Source organism: Hemicordylus capensis, chromosome 2 (genome assembly GCF_027244095.1).
Source record: "Hemicordylus capensis ecotype Gifberg chromosome 2, rHemCap1.1.pri, whole genome shotgun sequence".
NCBI classification, from domain to species: domain Eukaryota; kingdom Metazoa; phylum Chordata; class Lepidosauria; order Squamata; family Cordylidae; genus Hemicordylus; species Hemicordylus capensis.
The window spans coordinates 94504908-94523665 of NC_069658.1; the positions used below are offsets into that span (position 1 = coordinate 94504908).

Genomic DNA, 18758 nt, shown 5'->3' on the forward strand with positions numbered 1-18758 from the left:
TCTCAAAAATTTCTAAACTATAAACTGAGTACCCCAGTGGCTTGCGTGTTGTAGGGTAGTTGTGGGTTGGTAGTTGGGGGATGCCATTAATTCTCCACCCCCACCTGCAAAACAGTGAGGTCAAAATGAACAGAATAAATGAAGGTGTATAATGAATCCTCATAGGGATTCATTATGAGGAAAGATTATTAGACACCAAAGAATCTAAACACTTCAATATTCCTAAAAAATAAACTGAGTACCCCACTGCCTTGCGGGTGGGTGGGTGGGTGTAGCTGGCACTTGGCAGTTGGCACTGTCCAATGAGAGTCAAAATGAACAGAAGAAATGAAGGTGTGCAATGAATCCTCATAGGGATTTATTATGAGGAAAAGTTATTATACACCAAAGAATTGAAACACTTTAAAAATTGTGACCGCACATTTTGCTGCATAACTCCACTTCTACAAGGGTAAGAGCTTAGCTTTTTTTAAATAAATAAATAAATAAAATTAAAGCTGCGGATCCATATTAGGGTTCGGATAGGGCAACGTTGAATCCCCATTATTTCCTATGGCGGAAATATACAAAATCAGTAAAAACTTAATCATTAAAAATCAACCAAGTGCCCCACTGCCTTCTAATTTGGGAGGTAGGTGGCACCCATTAGGACCTATCCACTGCCCAAATTGGGTGCCCCTAGGACCTTTAGAAGTGGACCGAATTGATCTGAATCCAAATCTAATTGAATCCCGCCTGAATCAAATCCAATCAGATTTGAGTTTGCTGATTCAAGTTCGAATCTAATCTGGCTGATTCAATTCAACTTTGAATCAAATTGCAAAAAATCGATTTGTGCACATCCCTATTCTTTTATTCTAATGTTTGTAATCAGGGTGGCTGTCCTTTTAAAAAGTATTATTTATGTTGCATTGTCTACAGACATCTACCCTCTGGTTTCCACCAACCCCAAACAGTTTTTGGTTTGCTTGCTTAATTTAACTTTTCACCAATTCCTAAATTATTAATGTATATTTTGACATTTATATCTGCCAAATCTCATAAACCTAATTTCTATCATTTCAGCAGTGCTCCTGTCCCACGAACTAGAACAGTACTGCGTTAAGCAATTGGAACTGAAGAGGATGCAGGGGGTGTCCAGTCAATTAAAAATCAAAGGAAGAGACTCTTTTGGTTTTTTAAAAATGCAGTGGTCTAACAACATTTGGTTGGGAAAATTCTGAATGCATTGAAAAGAACTCAATGAGACCCTGTGTTAAGATTTTGACTTTTCAATGCTGGAAGCATTCTAAAATGCAAAAGCTGCCTGCGAAGTAGATTTTAACATTGGGACTAAACTCTCTTGTTGTTAAGAGAGCGTTCTTTTCTGTATGATGCATGTGTACAATATGTGATGGCAATCGCTTAGCTTCTGTCCACCACAAAGAAGTGGTTGTGGGGAGTATTTTAGCTACTTGATAACTTAACATGTCATTCCAGTGTGATTTCCCTTTCCAATAGGAGAGAAAATGGGAAGACACACCTTATTTGCTCATTGTGGCTTACAGACAGTACAGTGAAATATGGGCAGTACAGCACCATTTTCACCGCTGCAAGTGTCTAAAACACCACCTGTGGTGTTGCAGAACAGCCCTGTTTCACTGTGACTTACAATTGTGTGAGTGCAGTTGCACAACACAGCACATGTTATTTCCAATGGGTGTTGCACAGGTGCGCTTGCTAAATTTTAAGTTGCAGTGCAACATAGTTGTTCCACAACACCACAGGTGACATTTTAGAAGCACACAGCAGTGTGGGCACTGCCAAGGCGCCTGTGTCCTGCTGCTCTGTATGTGAGCCAATATTCCTTGCTTGACTATCCTAATTTGTATTAGGATTCTTACCAAGCTATAGCTTGTTCCTAAACTACTGGTCACCAAAGAGTGCTTTCTTATCATTGTGTTATTTTCTGATTTTTCCAAGTAACATAACTGTCTAAAGTGCTGCTTATTACTTTTAACACAGCTTCCATTAGAATTAAGATGTACATGTGCTGCATTTAAAGCCACTATCTTCTGATCAGATGATTGTAAAATTACTGGAAATAATAGAGAAGTGAGCAAAATGCACTAATCATGCAGTTTCCCCCCATGATAACTCACCTTTCATGTGCTTATACCCAACATCCCTGTGTGCAGAAAGAGTGCTAGAGGGGGATTTTACAACTCTCTCCCCAAGCCTTTACCATTGGAAGAAAGGCTATGAAGGTCTGTTTTATGCCTTCTTGGTAGCATCACATCTCCAAATATAAAAGATTCAGCTGCTGTAGTCTGCAGTAGTCACTTCTCTTGGCTTTTGCCTAAATTGTTATAGTTTTAAGGCATGGAGAGGCAGCAGCAACAGCTCTGCAGTGCAATTTAGAAAGAGCACTTTGAGTTGTCACTATTGGTATTCTTGGCTTTAAAGAACCAGGAAAGGCCACTGCAGGAGCACCTGTTCTGGCAATAAGTGACAGAGGCATTGTGTTAGCTGCATCTGCTGCCTTTCTGTTCTTAAGAATCAGGAAATGCAGCACTGCATAGCTGTAATGATGCTGTGTCTGTCTTTCAGCTAATGCTGTTCTGCCTGTGGGGAAAAATAACTGCAGCACCTAGAAAGCAGAATAGCACTTGCTTGTTTACCTAACGGTAATTGCTGCTGCCTGTGATGAGATGCATGAATAATTGTAACTCTGCATTTAACACTATCGCTACCCTAAATCTTGAGCCAGCAAAACTCTGCCACAGAGTTTTAAAGTGGGGTCTACTAGCTACTGGATAAATTGAGCAAGTTGCTAACCCAGTTTGAATTAAAAAGTTGGAAATCTTGCCCTTCTGGTAGCAGTTGCTGAGAGCTTAACTGTGCTTTCAGAAATATTGCATGGTTTAGCCCTCACACACAGAACTGTGCCACTCAGAGTACATATTCAATATTGCTTCATGCTGTTAACCTCCCCACCACCATCAAACTCCCTTCATATAAACTCGTTTAGAATTCTTATTCCAGACAGGATACCTTTTCACGAATAAGCAGGGACACATTCAGTTAAGCTGGTTACCCTATTCTTTTCCTGTAATTTTCACTACTGTTCATTGTTTGAACCACTGTACTGCTTCATACTCTACAGAATTCCTACACTGAAGTGATGTTCATTTAGGAATCTGCACAAATCCCACATGTGAGAGAATGTTGTGTGCAATGTACACACATGCTTGGCTGACACAATTTGTTTTGACTTCCAGGCCTGTGGATGCAGACCTTAGAGAGCAACCACACAAAATTTGTCTGCAGGCCTTCTGTCATGTATAAAATGGTCCTCAAACAAGTAGGAAATCTGTAGCCAAGTGACTTCATTACCACATTTTCTTTTAAATGTTATGTCTTTAGGGAATCTTTTCCGCATGTATTCAGTAGTGCAGAGTGCTCCTACATGTTGCAAAGAATTCTGGCTTATGTTCTAGGGTCCATGCTCAGCTCATGTGAAATACTGGCCATTCATGATAGGCCTCACTCTTGGCCCTCCATGACCGGGAGGAGTGACCTAGAATATTCCCAGCACTCTTGCAGGCATGCACTGCGGGGGAAGATTTGTTCTCTTCCAGCAACTGCAGGCTTTTACAAAACACCATTTGAAAATCACTGCCTTGAAATGACAGGTTTCCTAATCTGTATTCTTGAGCCTGAAGAGTTTTTTTTAATTTCTGTCTTTACTATTTTTTTTCATCAAGTCTCTCACCTTTTCCTTTTAGTGATACTTCAGTTCTAAACACATTCATGCAGCTATAATCTCCTTGCTTTTATTGGTCTCTCCTACATCATGCATGTAAAACTTGATGTCACAGGATCATAAGTGTATGTATATATGCTAAGGAACCCCAGTTGGGCTAGGGCTCAGCTTATTGGCTGTGGAAGACACTGTTAAAACAAATGTTTGCTGTAGTCATCAGAGTGTAGAGCTGCCCTTAAGATCATAGCCCTGTGTTCGTCATTGTAAGGCCCAGTGGCAGCTCCCATTGGCCCAAAGTGCAGCTATCTGACTGTTTAGGCTTGTGCAAAGCTTCAGCTCAAGCCAAATACTCCACACAGCTCCCTGGCACTGTACATAGGTGACTGTACTCACCATCCCGTGCTCTGGGGCTCCTTTAAGGGGAAAGGAGCCCTCTGGAACCCCAATGCCATCTTGAAAAGTGCACATGGAGAACTGAGAAGTGTAGTCCTTCCCAGTGCTTACCTCGAAGAGCTCACTGGGATAAGCTTTGGGAAGGACTAAACTTCCCAGCAGTCTTTGTACACCTTTTGAGATGGTGCTGGGGACTGACAGGCCTGTGCATCTCTGAAAGGCCTTTCCCCTGCCCTGGGAAAAGCACAGCGGTAAATGGCTCTCACACTGAAAGCTTTTGCCAAAGTGGCACCTCCTTGAAAAATAGTGTCGATCATGGTCATAGGCTTACTGGTTAACCCCTTCCTAGGCTTAAACTATTACTAGGGCCTTCAGATTAATTTCAGGGCCATACATTAAGAACATAAGTGCAGTTGCTGTACAAGTTTGTAATAACTTAACAGCCACAGCAGGATCCCATACCCTGCCCCCTCACTTAATACGATGGTCCCAATCTTTATCTCCTGTTGGAGTATTGGAGTAATAGATAAATAAATTTATCTCCTGTTGGAGTAATAGAGAGGATACTCCTCGTGGTTTGGATAGGTAGGTAAGACCTGGATCTGCCCGAAATGAAGTCTAATTAGAAGCTGGTAGCTTCTTCCTTAACAGGTGTTCACATTAAAGGAAGGAAGAACTAATGACTGATAGAAGTATATCCTAATGTATATCCTTGAATTTGCAATTCAAGGGTATTTAAGTAAAACTGTACTATGACTACATGTCTTTTTTCAGTTATTTGTGGCCAAAAGCCAAAGGGCTGAGGCCAGTGAAGAAGAGCCACTTTTGAAGAGCCAATTATATTGCAATTGTGAAATCAGTTTTTTGGTCACTCATAGTTCAAAAATGGAAAACATGATGTTGGTCAGGCTATGCAGACATCTCATATCTTCACCATATGGGGTTAAATCTTCAGTATCTGCTAAAAAGATTAAGGTTATTTATGTATGAGTTCTTTATACTTTGGTAGTTAGATAAATAGTACATATGGAAATAATGCTAGTGGTCTATGGGAGGAAGATAACTCAAAAGTAGTCCCATTGAAATTAAGGAAAAGTTTGGCATTGCCTGGGATTACTTTAAGATTTTTCTCATCAGCTAATATTTTCACAACAGAGGAAGATGGGCTATATATAAATGTTTCAATTTGCTTTTAACTTAAGTGTAAAGCACTAGTGAACACCAATTGGAATATATAATTGGTTTGTCTGCTTACTGCATTTTGAGGCCAGAGAAGTTACACATTTGCCTTTAGACCACTGAAGAGTAGAGATAGTGTAGTGCGTATTACTTTTAAGGACCTGTTTAGATACTTCCTTTTTACCAACTCTGGACTTTAGGCTAGAATTTAAGTAGAATTTAAGACTACCTGAGCACTTTGTAGCACAGTTAGGACCAAGATAGATGATGGTTTTGTCTTTTACATTTCTCTTCTAGCAGGTCATTTATACAGGACCAAAATTGTGCCATCTCACTCTGTGAAGTACTCTGAATAGGAGTCTGTGTTTTCTGGACTAGTTTTTGTGAATAAAATGGGTATTTCAAATTAAGTGGGTAAGCATTCTTGGCTAAATAAAGACTATTCTTTTCCGATATTATAATCGATCACTCTTGAAATGACAAATCCCATTAATGTATTTTGAGCAGTCAGACCAGCCTTATTACTAAACAAATGTTTGTCAACATGCACATGTGCACACGCGCACATGCAGAAAATAGCCAAGCGTATAGCTTAAAATTTAAATTCAGGAGCCAAGCCTGGAGTAGTATCCAGAGTGGTCCTTTTCCTTACTGCCTCCTCTTCACTGCAACTCCCAGTCTACTAAAAAGCTTCCCTGAGGGTCAAAGGCCCCTTAGCAATTGGGTCGGGTGTAAAGCAAATGGCTGGAGGAGAAGGAGGGGGGAATGTCAGAACAGCTGGAACTTGGGGAGGGGAATTCCCCTTGCTGCTGCATCCCATGTAAATGGTAAGGATCCCTTGACCCTCAGGGATGGTTTTGTGGGTGGGGGCTGCAGCAAATAAGAGGCAGGAAAATGCCTTGTGCTAGCACTGTTCTTACTGCCACCCCTTTGTGTATGGTTCTCATAAAAACGTTTGCCAAATGGACTGTAACGTTCATTTACGTCCAAAGAGCATTTGCTGAGGAACGTAACACATTTTGCTTGAGATTGACATACACCTGTGATCTAATTTTACAGAGTGAAAGGCATAGGGATGATAAAACACAGTCACTCCTTCTTTCAAATTCACTTAACAGTGAGGTCTGTTTTCATGACTAATTTGCAGTGTTAAGAAATGGGAAAAGCAATTCTATTCCATATTACTTGATATTTGGAAAGCACATTCTGTTGCCTTGCAGAATCATTGTACCAATTGGGCAGCTATGTATTTAAACAGGAATCTTAATCAAAAACAGACCTTGGCCAATTGAAATATATATTTTAATGTGTCTGTGTTTAATGAAGGACCATTTGGTAACTAACTTATTATTTACCAAGATTAGTAAATAGTAAATTCATGGCCTGGTTAAGCTTGAACCAGACCAGGCCAGTTTAGTTTTGCCCTCCATCAACGCCCCTCCCCATTTGGGTCAGTTCGGGGGGGGGGGGTTGAACTTCCTTTAAAAAAAAAATTACCCCCTTTGAGGGGCTTCTCCGAGGTGGCTAGGGCAGGGTTCGTGGAGGTTCTCCCCCCGCCACCTTCCTTTATGCAAAAAAAAGAAAAAAAAGAAAAAGAAATCACCCAGTTCAGGCAGTCTTTGGCCTTTTCTGGGCCTATTTCTCAGCAGTGGCCATTTGGGAGGCTGCTACACATGTGCAGTGGGACCCTGCGTGGCATGGCATGGAGACGGGAAACCTCTGAGGTCCCACCACCACTTTGGAGAAGCCCCCTGGAGGAAGTAAGTTAAAAAGGGGTTTTAAAAAAAAATGGTTCAACAGACTGCCAAACCAGGGATGGTTCAGATTCAAACCTGTTTGCACACCCCTACACAGAAGCAAGTCCCACTGATTTCATAAGGCATTCTACCAGCATTTGTTATTTAAGTCTGTATACATACGTTATTCCAGATCATGTACCTTTTAAAAGAGAAGTGGTGGTGGTAGTAGTACTAATGTAAACCACTAGTTGAAGACCAATCATTTAAATCAATTTATAGCATATATTAGTTGTAGGGCTGGAAAAATAGTTCAGGTTCATCTGTTCCACAACCATTTAAAGCACTAGTCTTGCATTAGACTGGAAGAATACACCAGATTTCTAGGCAAGCTGGTACATAAAGTACATTTAACATTTTCCAATCTTAAACTAAAGAGGACTTTCAGAATTCCTTTTCCTTTGCATCATTGTGCTTTTGCTAGGCAGCTTAAGTCAACAGCCTTTAAGTTTATTTTGCCTCCTAAACACATATCCAAATGAAAACTATTCCAACTTGGTACTGATTAGCAGTTACAGCTCACTTTTCAAACAATTTATAGCAAAGTTGTTTTGCAGTGATGGTTTTATCTGCTATTGTACTTAGATTGTGCCATTTAAAAATTTTAAAATCTATGCTCTGGCAGTGTGGGAGGTAAAGAAGTTCTTTTCTGCCCGCATTGCTTCCGCAAATTCATATCAAGGCAAGTTGTCTAGGATTGGGACAAGAACTAGTATGCGTCCCTCCCCTTTGAATTTGAACCATCCGTCATTCACTGTGACATAGTCAATGATTCTTTTCTGTAGATAAAATCTTGCATTTAGGCCAAACTAGGTTCTGGTTACTGCAGAATCTACTGTGGAGCTGTCCAGCAACTCTTCTTACAGGATTTGATTGGATCACTTTCAGTTTGACAGCTGAGGATATGGACAAACTGCTTTAGACTGTATGTCCTATAGCCTGTTCTCTTGACCCTTCCCCAACTTGGCTTATTTCATCTGGTAACTGTATCATGAGAGAGGGTCTGGTAAATACTATAAATACTTCTGAGGGCAGGATGGTGTTAGACCACTCTTGAAGAAACCTGCATTGGATCTCCGAGTTAATTACAGACCTGTTTCCAATCTTCCATGGTTGGACAAGATGATTTGAGTGGGTGGTGGTCTCAGACTCAGGCAGTTTGGGATGATAGAGACTATCTAGTCCAATTTCAAACCAGATATTGAGCAGGTTGTGGGGTTGAGACTGCCTTGATGGGTCTGATGGATGATATACAATTGGCTATTGCTAGAGTGTGACTTTGCTGATCCTTTTGATCTCATTAACCATGGCCTGAGGGATTGGGTGGCACTGTTTTACGGTGGTTCAGTTCCTACCTCTCTGGTAGATTCCATATGGTGTCACTTGGAGACTGCTGCTCCGTAAAGAGAGAACTATGGTATGGAGTTCCACAAGGCTCCATAATGCTGCCAATGCACTTTAACATCTACATGAAGCCACTGGGAGAGATAATCAGGCAGTTTGGTGCAGCGTGTTATCAATATGCTGATGACACCCAGATATTTCTCCATATTGACCTCATCAAGAAGTGGCATAACTTCCCTAAATGTCTGCCTGGAGGCAGTAATGGGCTGGATGAGGGATAACAAACTTGTTGAATCTGGTTGATGGAGGTACTGACTGAGGGGTGGGGGTCAGGACCTAAGAGATGGTTTAGATCTGCCTGTTCTGGATGGAGTTACCCTCCAGCTGAAAAATCTGGTACGTACCTTGGGCGTGTTCCTGGATCCAACACACACACTCATTTCTCAGTTTCAGACAGTGGCCAAGAGCACTTTATCAGCTACACCCATTTCTGGTGGTAAATGACCTTAAAACAGTGGTGCATATGCTGGTAATCTCCAGGCTTGACTACAGTAATGCACTATATTGGGCTGTTTTTGTACATAGTCCAGAAACTACAGTTGGTACAGAACGTGACAGCCAGACTGGTCTTTGGGACAACCCAAAGGGACCATGAAACAATTTTATAATACCAATGTGTTTATGAGCAAAATACGAAGTGCTGATTATTACCTAAAGCCTTCAATGGCTTGGGTCTAGAGTTGCTTATTGAGATCTGGTGAGGTACAGATCTCTGTGGCTGCTCCAGGGCTTTGGAATATGTTCCCTGTCAAAATAAGAGCATATCCTCCTCTGTTTGCTTTTAGGAAGACCCTCAAGGACCATCTGTGTGCTCATGCTTTTAACTGAAATTAATTTTAAACTGTTTAATTGTTTTGGTCCCATGAAGTTTTAATTTTTATATTCTGTGAAATTGTTTTGACTTTACTCTGTTTTATATTTGTTTTAAATTGCATACATCACATATCAGGCAGTATGTAAATATAAAATTGCCACTTGTAGTCCCCAAATATTCTACTGCAGTTTTATGTGTACTGCCCTGTAAATATTTGTACAGACCATTTGTTCAAAGTATATGGTGTAATCAATACTGCTCATCTTTTTGAAGAGTTTGTAATATTTTAAAAATTCAACTTGAAGTTTATTTTGCTAAAGGTATTTTAAGGGTAAACTTGATACTGTTGGAAATGTAATTTGATAGGTATGTATTTCTCATTAAAGCAGTGTAATTTGATTATATAAATATTAACTTGTAAAAACTATACAAATAAAATATTATAAATTGCTTGTACTAGGCTCTACCACAAGAGCGACTACCAAAACCCTTATGCAGGATTGTTTTAGTGTCATGGTAACCCCAACTTCTCAGTTGGGAATAAGGAAAGATATTTATGGTTGCCAGTTTGAATCCCCACTAGTATGTTTCCCTTATAGCAGGCAGCAGCAATATAGGAAGATGTTTCAAGGCATCATCTCATACTGTGTGGGAGATGGCAATGGTAAACCCCTCCTGTATTTTACTGAAGAAAAACCACAGGGCTCTGTGGTCACCAGCACACTTTACTCATCTCTTCAACCACTGAGTTCTTCAATTTTTTGTACTTCATATAAAAACCCCACTTTTTTCCTAGCATCACTTCTCTCAAGGGAGTTTGTACTCTGGTACAGATACCCAAGTACAATGCACAAACACTGGCTGACATCCAGCAGACTAAAGCAGCATTGCTGGGGGCTGTTTTCACCAATTTCTCCTTCCATCTAAAGCACTCTCCTCCCAGCAAATAAGTCCCTGAGGGCCATTTAGCTCTCAAGGACATATTTTCAAGTGGCACAGAGTGCTTCAGCAGGAAGGAGACAATGGTGAAAATTGCCCCACTGCCTCCAGCGAGCACCTGTGCTGCTTTAGTCTGGAACAGAGCACAGTGCACACCTGCTCCATTAGTCTGGATGTCAGCCACTGAATAGGTGTTTTTTAAAACGTATTCTTGGGAAGCCGTAAGATCTTACACTAACAGCAAACTGGATAAGTATTACACAATTGCAGAAGAATCAAAGGATTTGGAAGATCAACACAATGGTAAATGAAATGCAAAATAGTGCACATAATGGCAGAATATACTCAGTATTTCTTACAGTGCGGACACAGTCCAAAGAAACTGGTGTGTCAAAAGTCCAACTGAAGCTGTAAACCTATGTCTCTGGACAATAGCACTTCAACCTGCAGATAGGATTTCATAACAATGCTCCTCTGTGTGAGAAATTTCCTCCACAAATCACTAAGGAAGAAAGTACTATCTTAGCCTAAGATTTTCATGTTTATGAATGGGTTGGGGTTGACTTTGCCATTATGCATAGCCTTGCCAGGAGTCACAGTACAGCCTGGGCACAGATTTACCAACTTTCCCTCCCAGCGTTGCAATTCTGCATTTTTGTTTAATCAACTCAGTATCAAGCAGCCTACAGGAGAAGTTAGTTTTTCAAACCAGAAATGAGAACCAGTAACGGCTAGAATTTTCAGTCTCCAATATGAAGGAATAAATAATAAAATTTGTGCGAAAATAGCATCTCACTTCCCAACCAATGATCAGGGTTTTTTTTTATTTGCTAACCTCTGAACATTATTGTGCAATTGCTTGAGTTTGCAAAGGTACATTTCACCCAGTGAAGTAAGGAAAACAGCTGTTATGTGTATGGGTTTTTGCTATCCAGTCCCCAGAACAGCCCATCATGTATAGCTTACATTATATTGTGACACCATGGACAAAGCCATCCCTCTGCACCTGCTTGACACCATCATCCTGAACATTTATTTGAAACCCCTCATGTAAGATACCATAATCCTTCACACAGTCCCAAAACAGTGGTCCTGGACTTGTCTCCTAGCCCACTGGATTTCTCTAGGCCCTTAACACAATAGAAGTGCAAAATTCACACACAAAAGTCATTTCTCTCTGTAGACTTGGATGATTCTCTTCTACACCAACATAGAAATGGTATCTTCACAGGAACTTTTGAGGTGCCATTATTCAGTTCAGTTATTTCAAGCTAGAGCAGGAAAATCCTCAGGGTCATCAGGATTTGGCGCGCTGATGTGCATCTAAGAAGAAAAACACCACATTTTTTTCTAATTAGATTATAGCTGAATTGTGCATCTAGTTACTGAGATTACTCATTAAGGTGACTTTCATCTGCTCTCTGGTTCTAAGTTGATATTGCACCCAAGCAAGTGGCTAGAGGACTCAGTTGAACAACCAGGCTGTGCCTTACCTCCTGTTCTTAACAAAATTCCTGCAAATGAGCCCCTGGTGGCGCAGTGGTAAAACTGCTGCCCTGTAACCAAAAGGTTGCAAGTTCAATCCTGACCAGGGGCTCAAGGTTGACTCAGCCTTCCATCCTTCTGAGGTCGGTAAAATGAGTACCCAGAATGTTGGGGGCAATATGCTAAATCATTGTAAACCGCTTAGAGAGCTTCTAGCTATAGAGCGGTATATAAATGTAAGTGCTATTGCTATTGCTAAATTTGACAAAACATAATTTGAGGTTGGTTGTGTTTTCAGTCACTGGACTATTTTAACACTAAAACAGCATTACCATCACTTCTGGCCTGGGTCCTGCATCCTCAGCTCTCCGAACACGTCCACGGCCTCCTCGCATTCCTCTGGCTCCACGCCCAGGGCGAGGGAGGTTCCCAAAATTTATGTCTAGCTGAGAAGTTATGTCATTTGCTGCTTTCCGGAAAAAGTGAGAATCATCCTCAAAATCTTCCTTCAGTACCTGTAACAGAATTTATCTACGTTAAAGGACATGATCTGAAATATTTGCTAAGCCAAGAAAAATTTGCTGAACCTAGAAACTCTGGAAAGTGAGCAAAATATGAGCCAACTAGCTTTCAAAACACACAAATCAATAGCTTTACTATATTTTGACTAATTAAAATATATTTACCCTACCTACAGAGAAACAAAACACAAACTAATACAAAACCAAAGAAATTTGATAACAGCCAGAAGCTGAGTAAGAAATCATAGAATCCCAAAGGCTCCTGGGAAGAGGTTCACCATAACCAATGGTTAAAAAACCCAAGAATGAAATAAGGTGAACAGGACATCCCCTGGAAAGGAATTCCAAAAGCTTTGTGCCACTGCTGAAAAGGCTGCCTTAGATAACCATCACCTCAGAAGACCCCAGAGTGGGGACTTTTGGAGAAGATCCTAAGGAAAACATAGGAGCATGTGGTAGAAGGTGGTCTTTAAATTATGCTTTTGAGTTCGTCACCATTGACACATTCTCTGTAGCAAGCGGATATTGTTGACACCAAGTGTCTTGTAGCTGTAAGATGTACAATCATAGCAAACTCAACAAATCACCTCCTCCGTACTACAGCTAACATTACATAAGAACATAAGAACAGCCCTGCTGGATCAGGCCCAAGGCCCATCTAGTCCAGCATCCTGTTTCGCAGTGTGACCCACCAGATGCCGCTGGAAGCGACAGGCAGGAGTTGAGGGCATGACCTCTCTCCTGCTGTTACTCCCTTGCAACTGGTACTCAGAGGCATCCTGCCTTTGAGGCTCGAGGTGGCCTATAGCCCTCAGACTAGTAGCCGTTGATAGACCTCTCCTCCATGAAGTTATCCAACTCCTTCTTAAAGCTATCCAGGTTGTTCACTGTCACCACATCTTGTGGCAGAGAATTCCACAAGTTGATTATGCGTTGTGCGAAAAAGTACAACGAAAAAGTTGTGCGAAAAAGTACTTCCGTATGTTGGTCCTAGATTTCCCAGCAATCAATTTCATGGGATGACCCCTGGTTCTAGTGTTATGAGAGAGGGAAAAGTGTCTCTATCCACTTTCTCCACACCATGCAAGGTTTTATAGACCTCTATCATGTTGGATAGAGGTCATGTTGGATAGAGGTCCATGCAGTTGTCTTTTTTCTAAACTAAAAAGCCCCAGGTGTGGTAGCCTTGCCTCATAAGAAAGGTGCTCTAGGCCCCTGATCATCTTGGTTGCCCTCCTCTGCACCTTTTCCCGTTCAACAATGTCCTTTTTTAGATGTGGTGACCAGAATTGTACACAGTACTCCAAGTGTGGTCACACCATAGTTTTGTATACATTGAGCAAACATACTGGCTTTAATGTTTTGTTCAGCAACTTTTCATCCTTTGCAAAAGCCAACATCGAAATCTGTGTAGATGCCATGCTGGACAGTAAATTTTACTGTTCACAAAGCCTAGGTGTGTACATTGAGAAGATGTTTGCAGATTTTATTAATATCCCTCAGGATTTATAGAGTGCTTTTGTGTGTGCTCCAAGAATCTCAATAGCACTTCAAGCACAAGACAAAATCAGAGTAAACCAAAGTACTGTGATTTACCTGGTTTGTGGAGCAAGCTGCTTGTTCTTATGATTTTAAGCTCACACTTTCAAAGTGCGAGACTTCTGGTGCTTTTGACAAGCTTATGCCTCCCATCCGATGCTCACTGTAGCTACGTCCGTGAAGAAAGAAATTTATTTTTCTTCAGGGCCAGTGATTATGCTTCAATATCACCATATGTGATGACAAGATATTTAACCACCCAAGCAACAAATTCATTACGTAAAGCACCCTGAGCCTTTCTGGAAGGGCAGCATAAAAATTGAAATAAATAAAATAAAGGTATTAGTCACTTTTCTGCAAAGCTACATTCAAAGCAATGTAAGTACAATCCATAAAATAGCAATAGCAAAACGAAGATGACATCATCAAGCAAAACAGCCCATCGATATCAAAGAAAAGCCTATTTTTAAAGGCATTTATAAAAATACCTTTATCCAACAGCAGAAACTATGCAGAGAATTGCCAGGTGATTCTCTTTGGAACTCTCCTGGACAAGGAGTTCCAAAGAAAAGAAGAGGCAGCCACAGAGAAAGCCATGTACTATATCCTACTTGACCTCACCAAGTTGTGGGACAAAACACAGTGAATCTATTGATCACAACAGATGGAGAACACCATGAGAGGACCTGAATAGGTGTAGCCAAATGGTCTAACACAGGGTTCCTTAACCTTGGGCCCCCAGATTTTGTTGGACTACAATTCCCACCATTCCCAGACATGGCCTTTGTGGCTGAGGATGATGGGAGTTGTAGTCCAACAACATCTGGGGGCCCAAGGTTAAGAAACCCTAGTCTAACATGCAACTGCAATCTAGTGATCATGCCCATACCTAATAGTAGAGCTTTAAACAAACTATGGTAGTTACCAACATGCAAAGATATCAGACCAACTAAATCTTCAGAACACACTAATACTCCAGTTTTGTTTTAAAGATTTTGTACCTAATGGCACAGTGGGAAGTGACTTGCCTAGCAAGCATGAGGTTGCCAATCTGAATCTCCGCTGGTACCTATATTGGGCAGCAGCAATATAGGAAGATACTGAAAGGCATCATACTGCACGGGAGGAGGCAATGGTATACCCCTCCGCTATCCTACCAAAGACAACCACAGGACTCTGTGGTTGCCAGGAGTTAACACCAACTCGATGGCACACTTTACTTTTTGCAGCAGTGAAAACTGATTGACCAACTGGAGACAAACCTCAAAACCAGACTATGAATCTGCCATAACGTATTAGAAAACACCGAGAGCCCTTCCAACACACTCACATGCAAGAGATAGCATGTATGTAAGTACCATGCCTGCTTCCTTTGCCCAACCTCCAACATATTCAGCTGAAGGTACACAAAGAGCCCTGTGAATATACAAGTGTTCACATGGCCACGAAACCAACAAAAAGGCAGCATCCATGATTGAACAAAGCACCCACACGGACAGACTGATGTGGAGAGGGCTCTATGCACAGCTTCAGCTGAATGCATGGAAGTCGGGAGAGCCTACCACCACAACCCTGCCCTATGCATTCACAGAGCACATTATTTTTGAAGACAATCTGGATAATAAAATGAAATGCTAACCCTGAGACTAAGAGAGGGCAGCAAATGAGACACTAATATTCAATAGCCACAGCAAATCACAAATAGCAGCAAAGATACTTCTATTTGGTTAGTAAGACCGAGCCATTGAAAGCAAAGGGAAACAGAATGCCACACTGTTGAAAATTTAGAAAGCTGAGCTGTTGGGATGAGTTAGAAGTTTAATTGTGCTCAATTTATTTGGAGTCCTTGAGTATAAGATCTCAGCACAAGATTAATCACAGAGTTGAAAGGAAGATCCTTCTAAGTTTTAAGTTAATGCTTACATCATCTCTATATTTTGACTTGTGAATCACCACTGCTTTGGAAGGAACAGCTGTTTCAGGCTTCCTGATGTTGAATTCAGGCTTTGGTCGATTTTGTTCCTGAAGATTCTTCCATTCATCCAAGGTCATCTCTTGCACCGCATCTTCTGCAGGCTCCCCTTCAGCAATTCTAAAGAGTTAGAGTGCAAAGTAAAAGCCATTAGCCTGAGAAACAACAGGAAAAGGAAAGGCAGCATTCAACTTCATTGCAGAAGGCTACTGAGGTTTAGGTATAATGAACTGAAAGTGACCATATCCTATATGAACTGTGAGGAATAAAGATTGTAGACTAAAAAGAAAACAAGTGTTTTGGACTTTTCACTCTTTCAATTATTGTGACATTATAGGAGAATCCCTTTGTCTCAGAATATTGTGTCCATTAAAGTGCTCTTCACTATTACCCTTGTCACCACATGAAGATGCATAATCTGTAGAATGGGTCACAGATAACTAGATAAGTTATTTTTCCTACACTGTAACAGCAGCAAATGAAACATTTCTCTAGAACATCACAGGGTGGTGGTTGTTTTTTTAAGGCACTGAAATCTAATGTTAAGCTTTGCCATAGCAAGTCCAAGATGTATGATCAAAACCTCTCAATATATCTGGTGCACTAATTATATGGGAGGTCACGCAAGGAATGTCCAATGGACATATCACTGCCTTGTAAGCACTAAGAATGTTGCTAGCCCAGAACATGTTTAGTCTCTTCCCTGCCCATTTAAACCTATGTCAGATATTTCTCACCTCAAGAAAAAGAACCAGTTCTTTCTTACTGCAGGCAATCAGTTACTTACCTACAAGCCTGTCATATGCTATTAGATGTACATTTTCTGACAAGATATATAGAAGAACTTGATTAAGTGCAGGGAGGGGAACAGAACTTTTTACAGGGGTGTGGCAAGGAGCTAGTATATCTTGCTGTGAGGTCCCTACACAGGTGCAGAAACCCATCACTTATGAAAGGCAAAAGATCACGATCCAGATCATAACATTTTACAGCTGCAGTAAGTTGCCAATTTCACAATGGAATTAGCTAACCTATAAAGCCCTAAACAGCTTGGACTCTGGGTATTTAAGAGAACATCTTCTTTGTCATGAACCCCACCACCCGCTGAGATCATAAGGAGAGGTCCATCTGCATTTGCCACCGGCTCATCTGGTGGCTACTCAGGGACAGGCCTTCTCCAATGCTGCCCTGAGGCTTTGGAATGCACTCCCTAGTGAAATAAGAGCCTCCCCATCTCTGACAGCTTTTTAAAAGTCTTTAAAGACACATCTGTTCACCCAGGGTTTTAATTAATATTGTTTTAATAGTTTTAATGTTCTTTTAAAATATTGTTTAAAAAAAATTTAATTGTGTTTTAAATTTGTTCTTTTTTGTTTTTGTTTTTAACTTATGTTTTACTTTCTGTTTTTACTTTGTTGTAAACCGCCCAGAGACGTAAGTTTAGGGCAGTATAAAAATACGTTAAATAAAATAAATAATAAATAACTGGGAATGTACTCTTGTCAAACTTGACATTAAGGGCAATCTCCTTTTTTGTTCTCTATATCAGTTTAATTTAGGATATCCTGGCATATTTGACGGAAGAGACACACATCATTTGAAGACCTCACAACAGCGTGACTAACTGCTCTAATAACAAAACTAACTTCCTAGCAACTTCCGATGCTTCCCAAATTACAAACACCAAAGCCTTGCCTTTGTTTGTTAATGTAACTTGGCTACAAGAGTCTCAACAGCCCTATCAATCTCTTTGCTTGTCATTGCTTTCAGTGCCTCAGATGAACACCACTTTTTAAAGGGCAATACTGAAAGAGCAAGAGAAAAAGTTTTCATTCAGGATCTTGATCCTCTTAAGAAACTTAAACTCAACTATCTAGCCCAATATTCAATATTCACAAGCACATTGTTAATGGGTTATTAACAAACGTGCAAACTCCAAAACTAGCAATGATGGTGAGGAAAAAGCAGGCAGGCAGGCAGGCGAGAGGAAGAAATTATATATAAAACTGAATTCCCAAGACGGAAAGTTGATTAGGCTGGTGAAAAGTTAGCAGAAATATGCAATGCAGTAAGGAATATATGAAGAAATAATAAGTAGATTCTTACTATGTATGACTACTGCCTGACAGTCCCAAGGAACTGGCTCCCTGTGGAATCACCTCTGATCTGCAGATAATGGCCTGGTTCAGTCATAGTGTGAAACCATGGCTTAAGCATTACGTGAACAAACCATGGTTTAAAAATTAAGTTAACAAGCTCTTCCTCCTTGTTTTGTACATAAGGGAAGAGAATCCAAGGATTCAGTGGTTTGGAACAAACTAGCTTTTCATCTGGACCAAAAACCATAGTTATGCATCATGTCTGGACTGGGCATCGCTATATCAGGATAGAATGACAAGCAAAAGGTATTTTACAGATGTGCTCCAGAATTTCACTGCTGGCAATGTTAGCTGTAGGTCTCCCGAAAGAGATGTCAATCCAACAACTTGGGGAAGCCCCTAAATCCAAAATTTCAAATGGTGATGCTGGCATAAAAACTCCAGAAAAGAGGACAGGGTTTCTAGCAGTGACCTGAAGAACAAGACTTTCAAAGCTAGCCCATACTTGTTTGGAGAGTCTCCCTCAGGTGCTCCTGCATGCTCTTCTGTTTCTGCAGTTTCTTCCATGGGTGCAGTCTGTTCCATCTCACTGTAGAAACAGTAACACACACCTGGTCAATCCACAAGAAAGGACTGCTGTATTAGACTGATAATCTCCTGTGCTGTGTCCCCTTAGGGCTGACCAAAACTACTGTAAAATCCCCCCTCTCCACCTTAAAAGTGGATCAAGTAATAATATTGATTCCTGCAATGAGGAGCACATTGCATTACATACTGAATGCCAGAAGTAGCACAATACCTTAATAACTGAGTTTTTTAAAAGTTTTTTTTAAAAAGCTGATTAAAAAACTGTTAAGAAAATATCTACTACT

The 18758-nt window shown here is 40.7% G+C and overlaps 2 protein-coding genes across 11 annotated transcripts in view; one reads left to right on the top strand and one right to left on the bottom strand.

Annotated features, from left to right (window-relative positions):
- The window catches only part of CDC14B (cell division cycle 14B), a 78644-nt gene extending 68857 nt beyond the window's left edge, over positions 1-9787 (top strand). For 5 of the 10 annotated variants that reach the window (XR_008315505.1, XM_053292381.1, XM_053292383.1 and 2 more), the window contains one exon: positions 1066-9787. Coding sequence is in view for 8 of the 10 variants with exons in the window: in XM_053292383.1 (XP_053148358.1) it covers positions 1066-1105 (40 nt within the window). In the remaining 2 variants the exon portion in view is untranslated. The remainder of the gene's footprint in view (positions 1-1065) is intronic. The other 5 variants (XM_053292382.1, XM_053292385.1, XM_053292387.1 and 2 more) reach the window with 2 other exon arrangements.
- Positions 9788-11055: 1268 nt separating this feature from the next.
- The window catches only part of HABP4 (hyaluronan binding protein 4), a 28943-nt gene continuing 21240 nt past the window's right edge, over positions 11056-18758 (bottom strand). Inside the window, exons 5-8 of the mRNA XM_053292389.1 lie at positions 18392-18475; positions 15739-15907; positions 12088-12270; positions 11056-11593 (exon numbers count right to left, since the gene is read on the bottom strand). Coding sequence (XP_053148364.1) covers positions 11537-11593; positions 12088-12270; positions 15739-15907; positions 18392-18475 — 493 coding nt within the window. The 3' untranslated portion in view covers positions 11056-11536. The remainder of the gene's footprint in view (positions 11594-12087; positions 12271-15738; positions 15908-18391; positions 18476-18758) is intronic.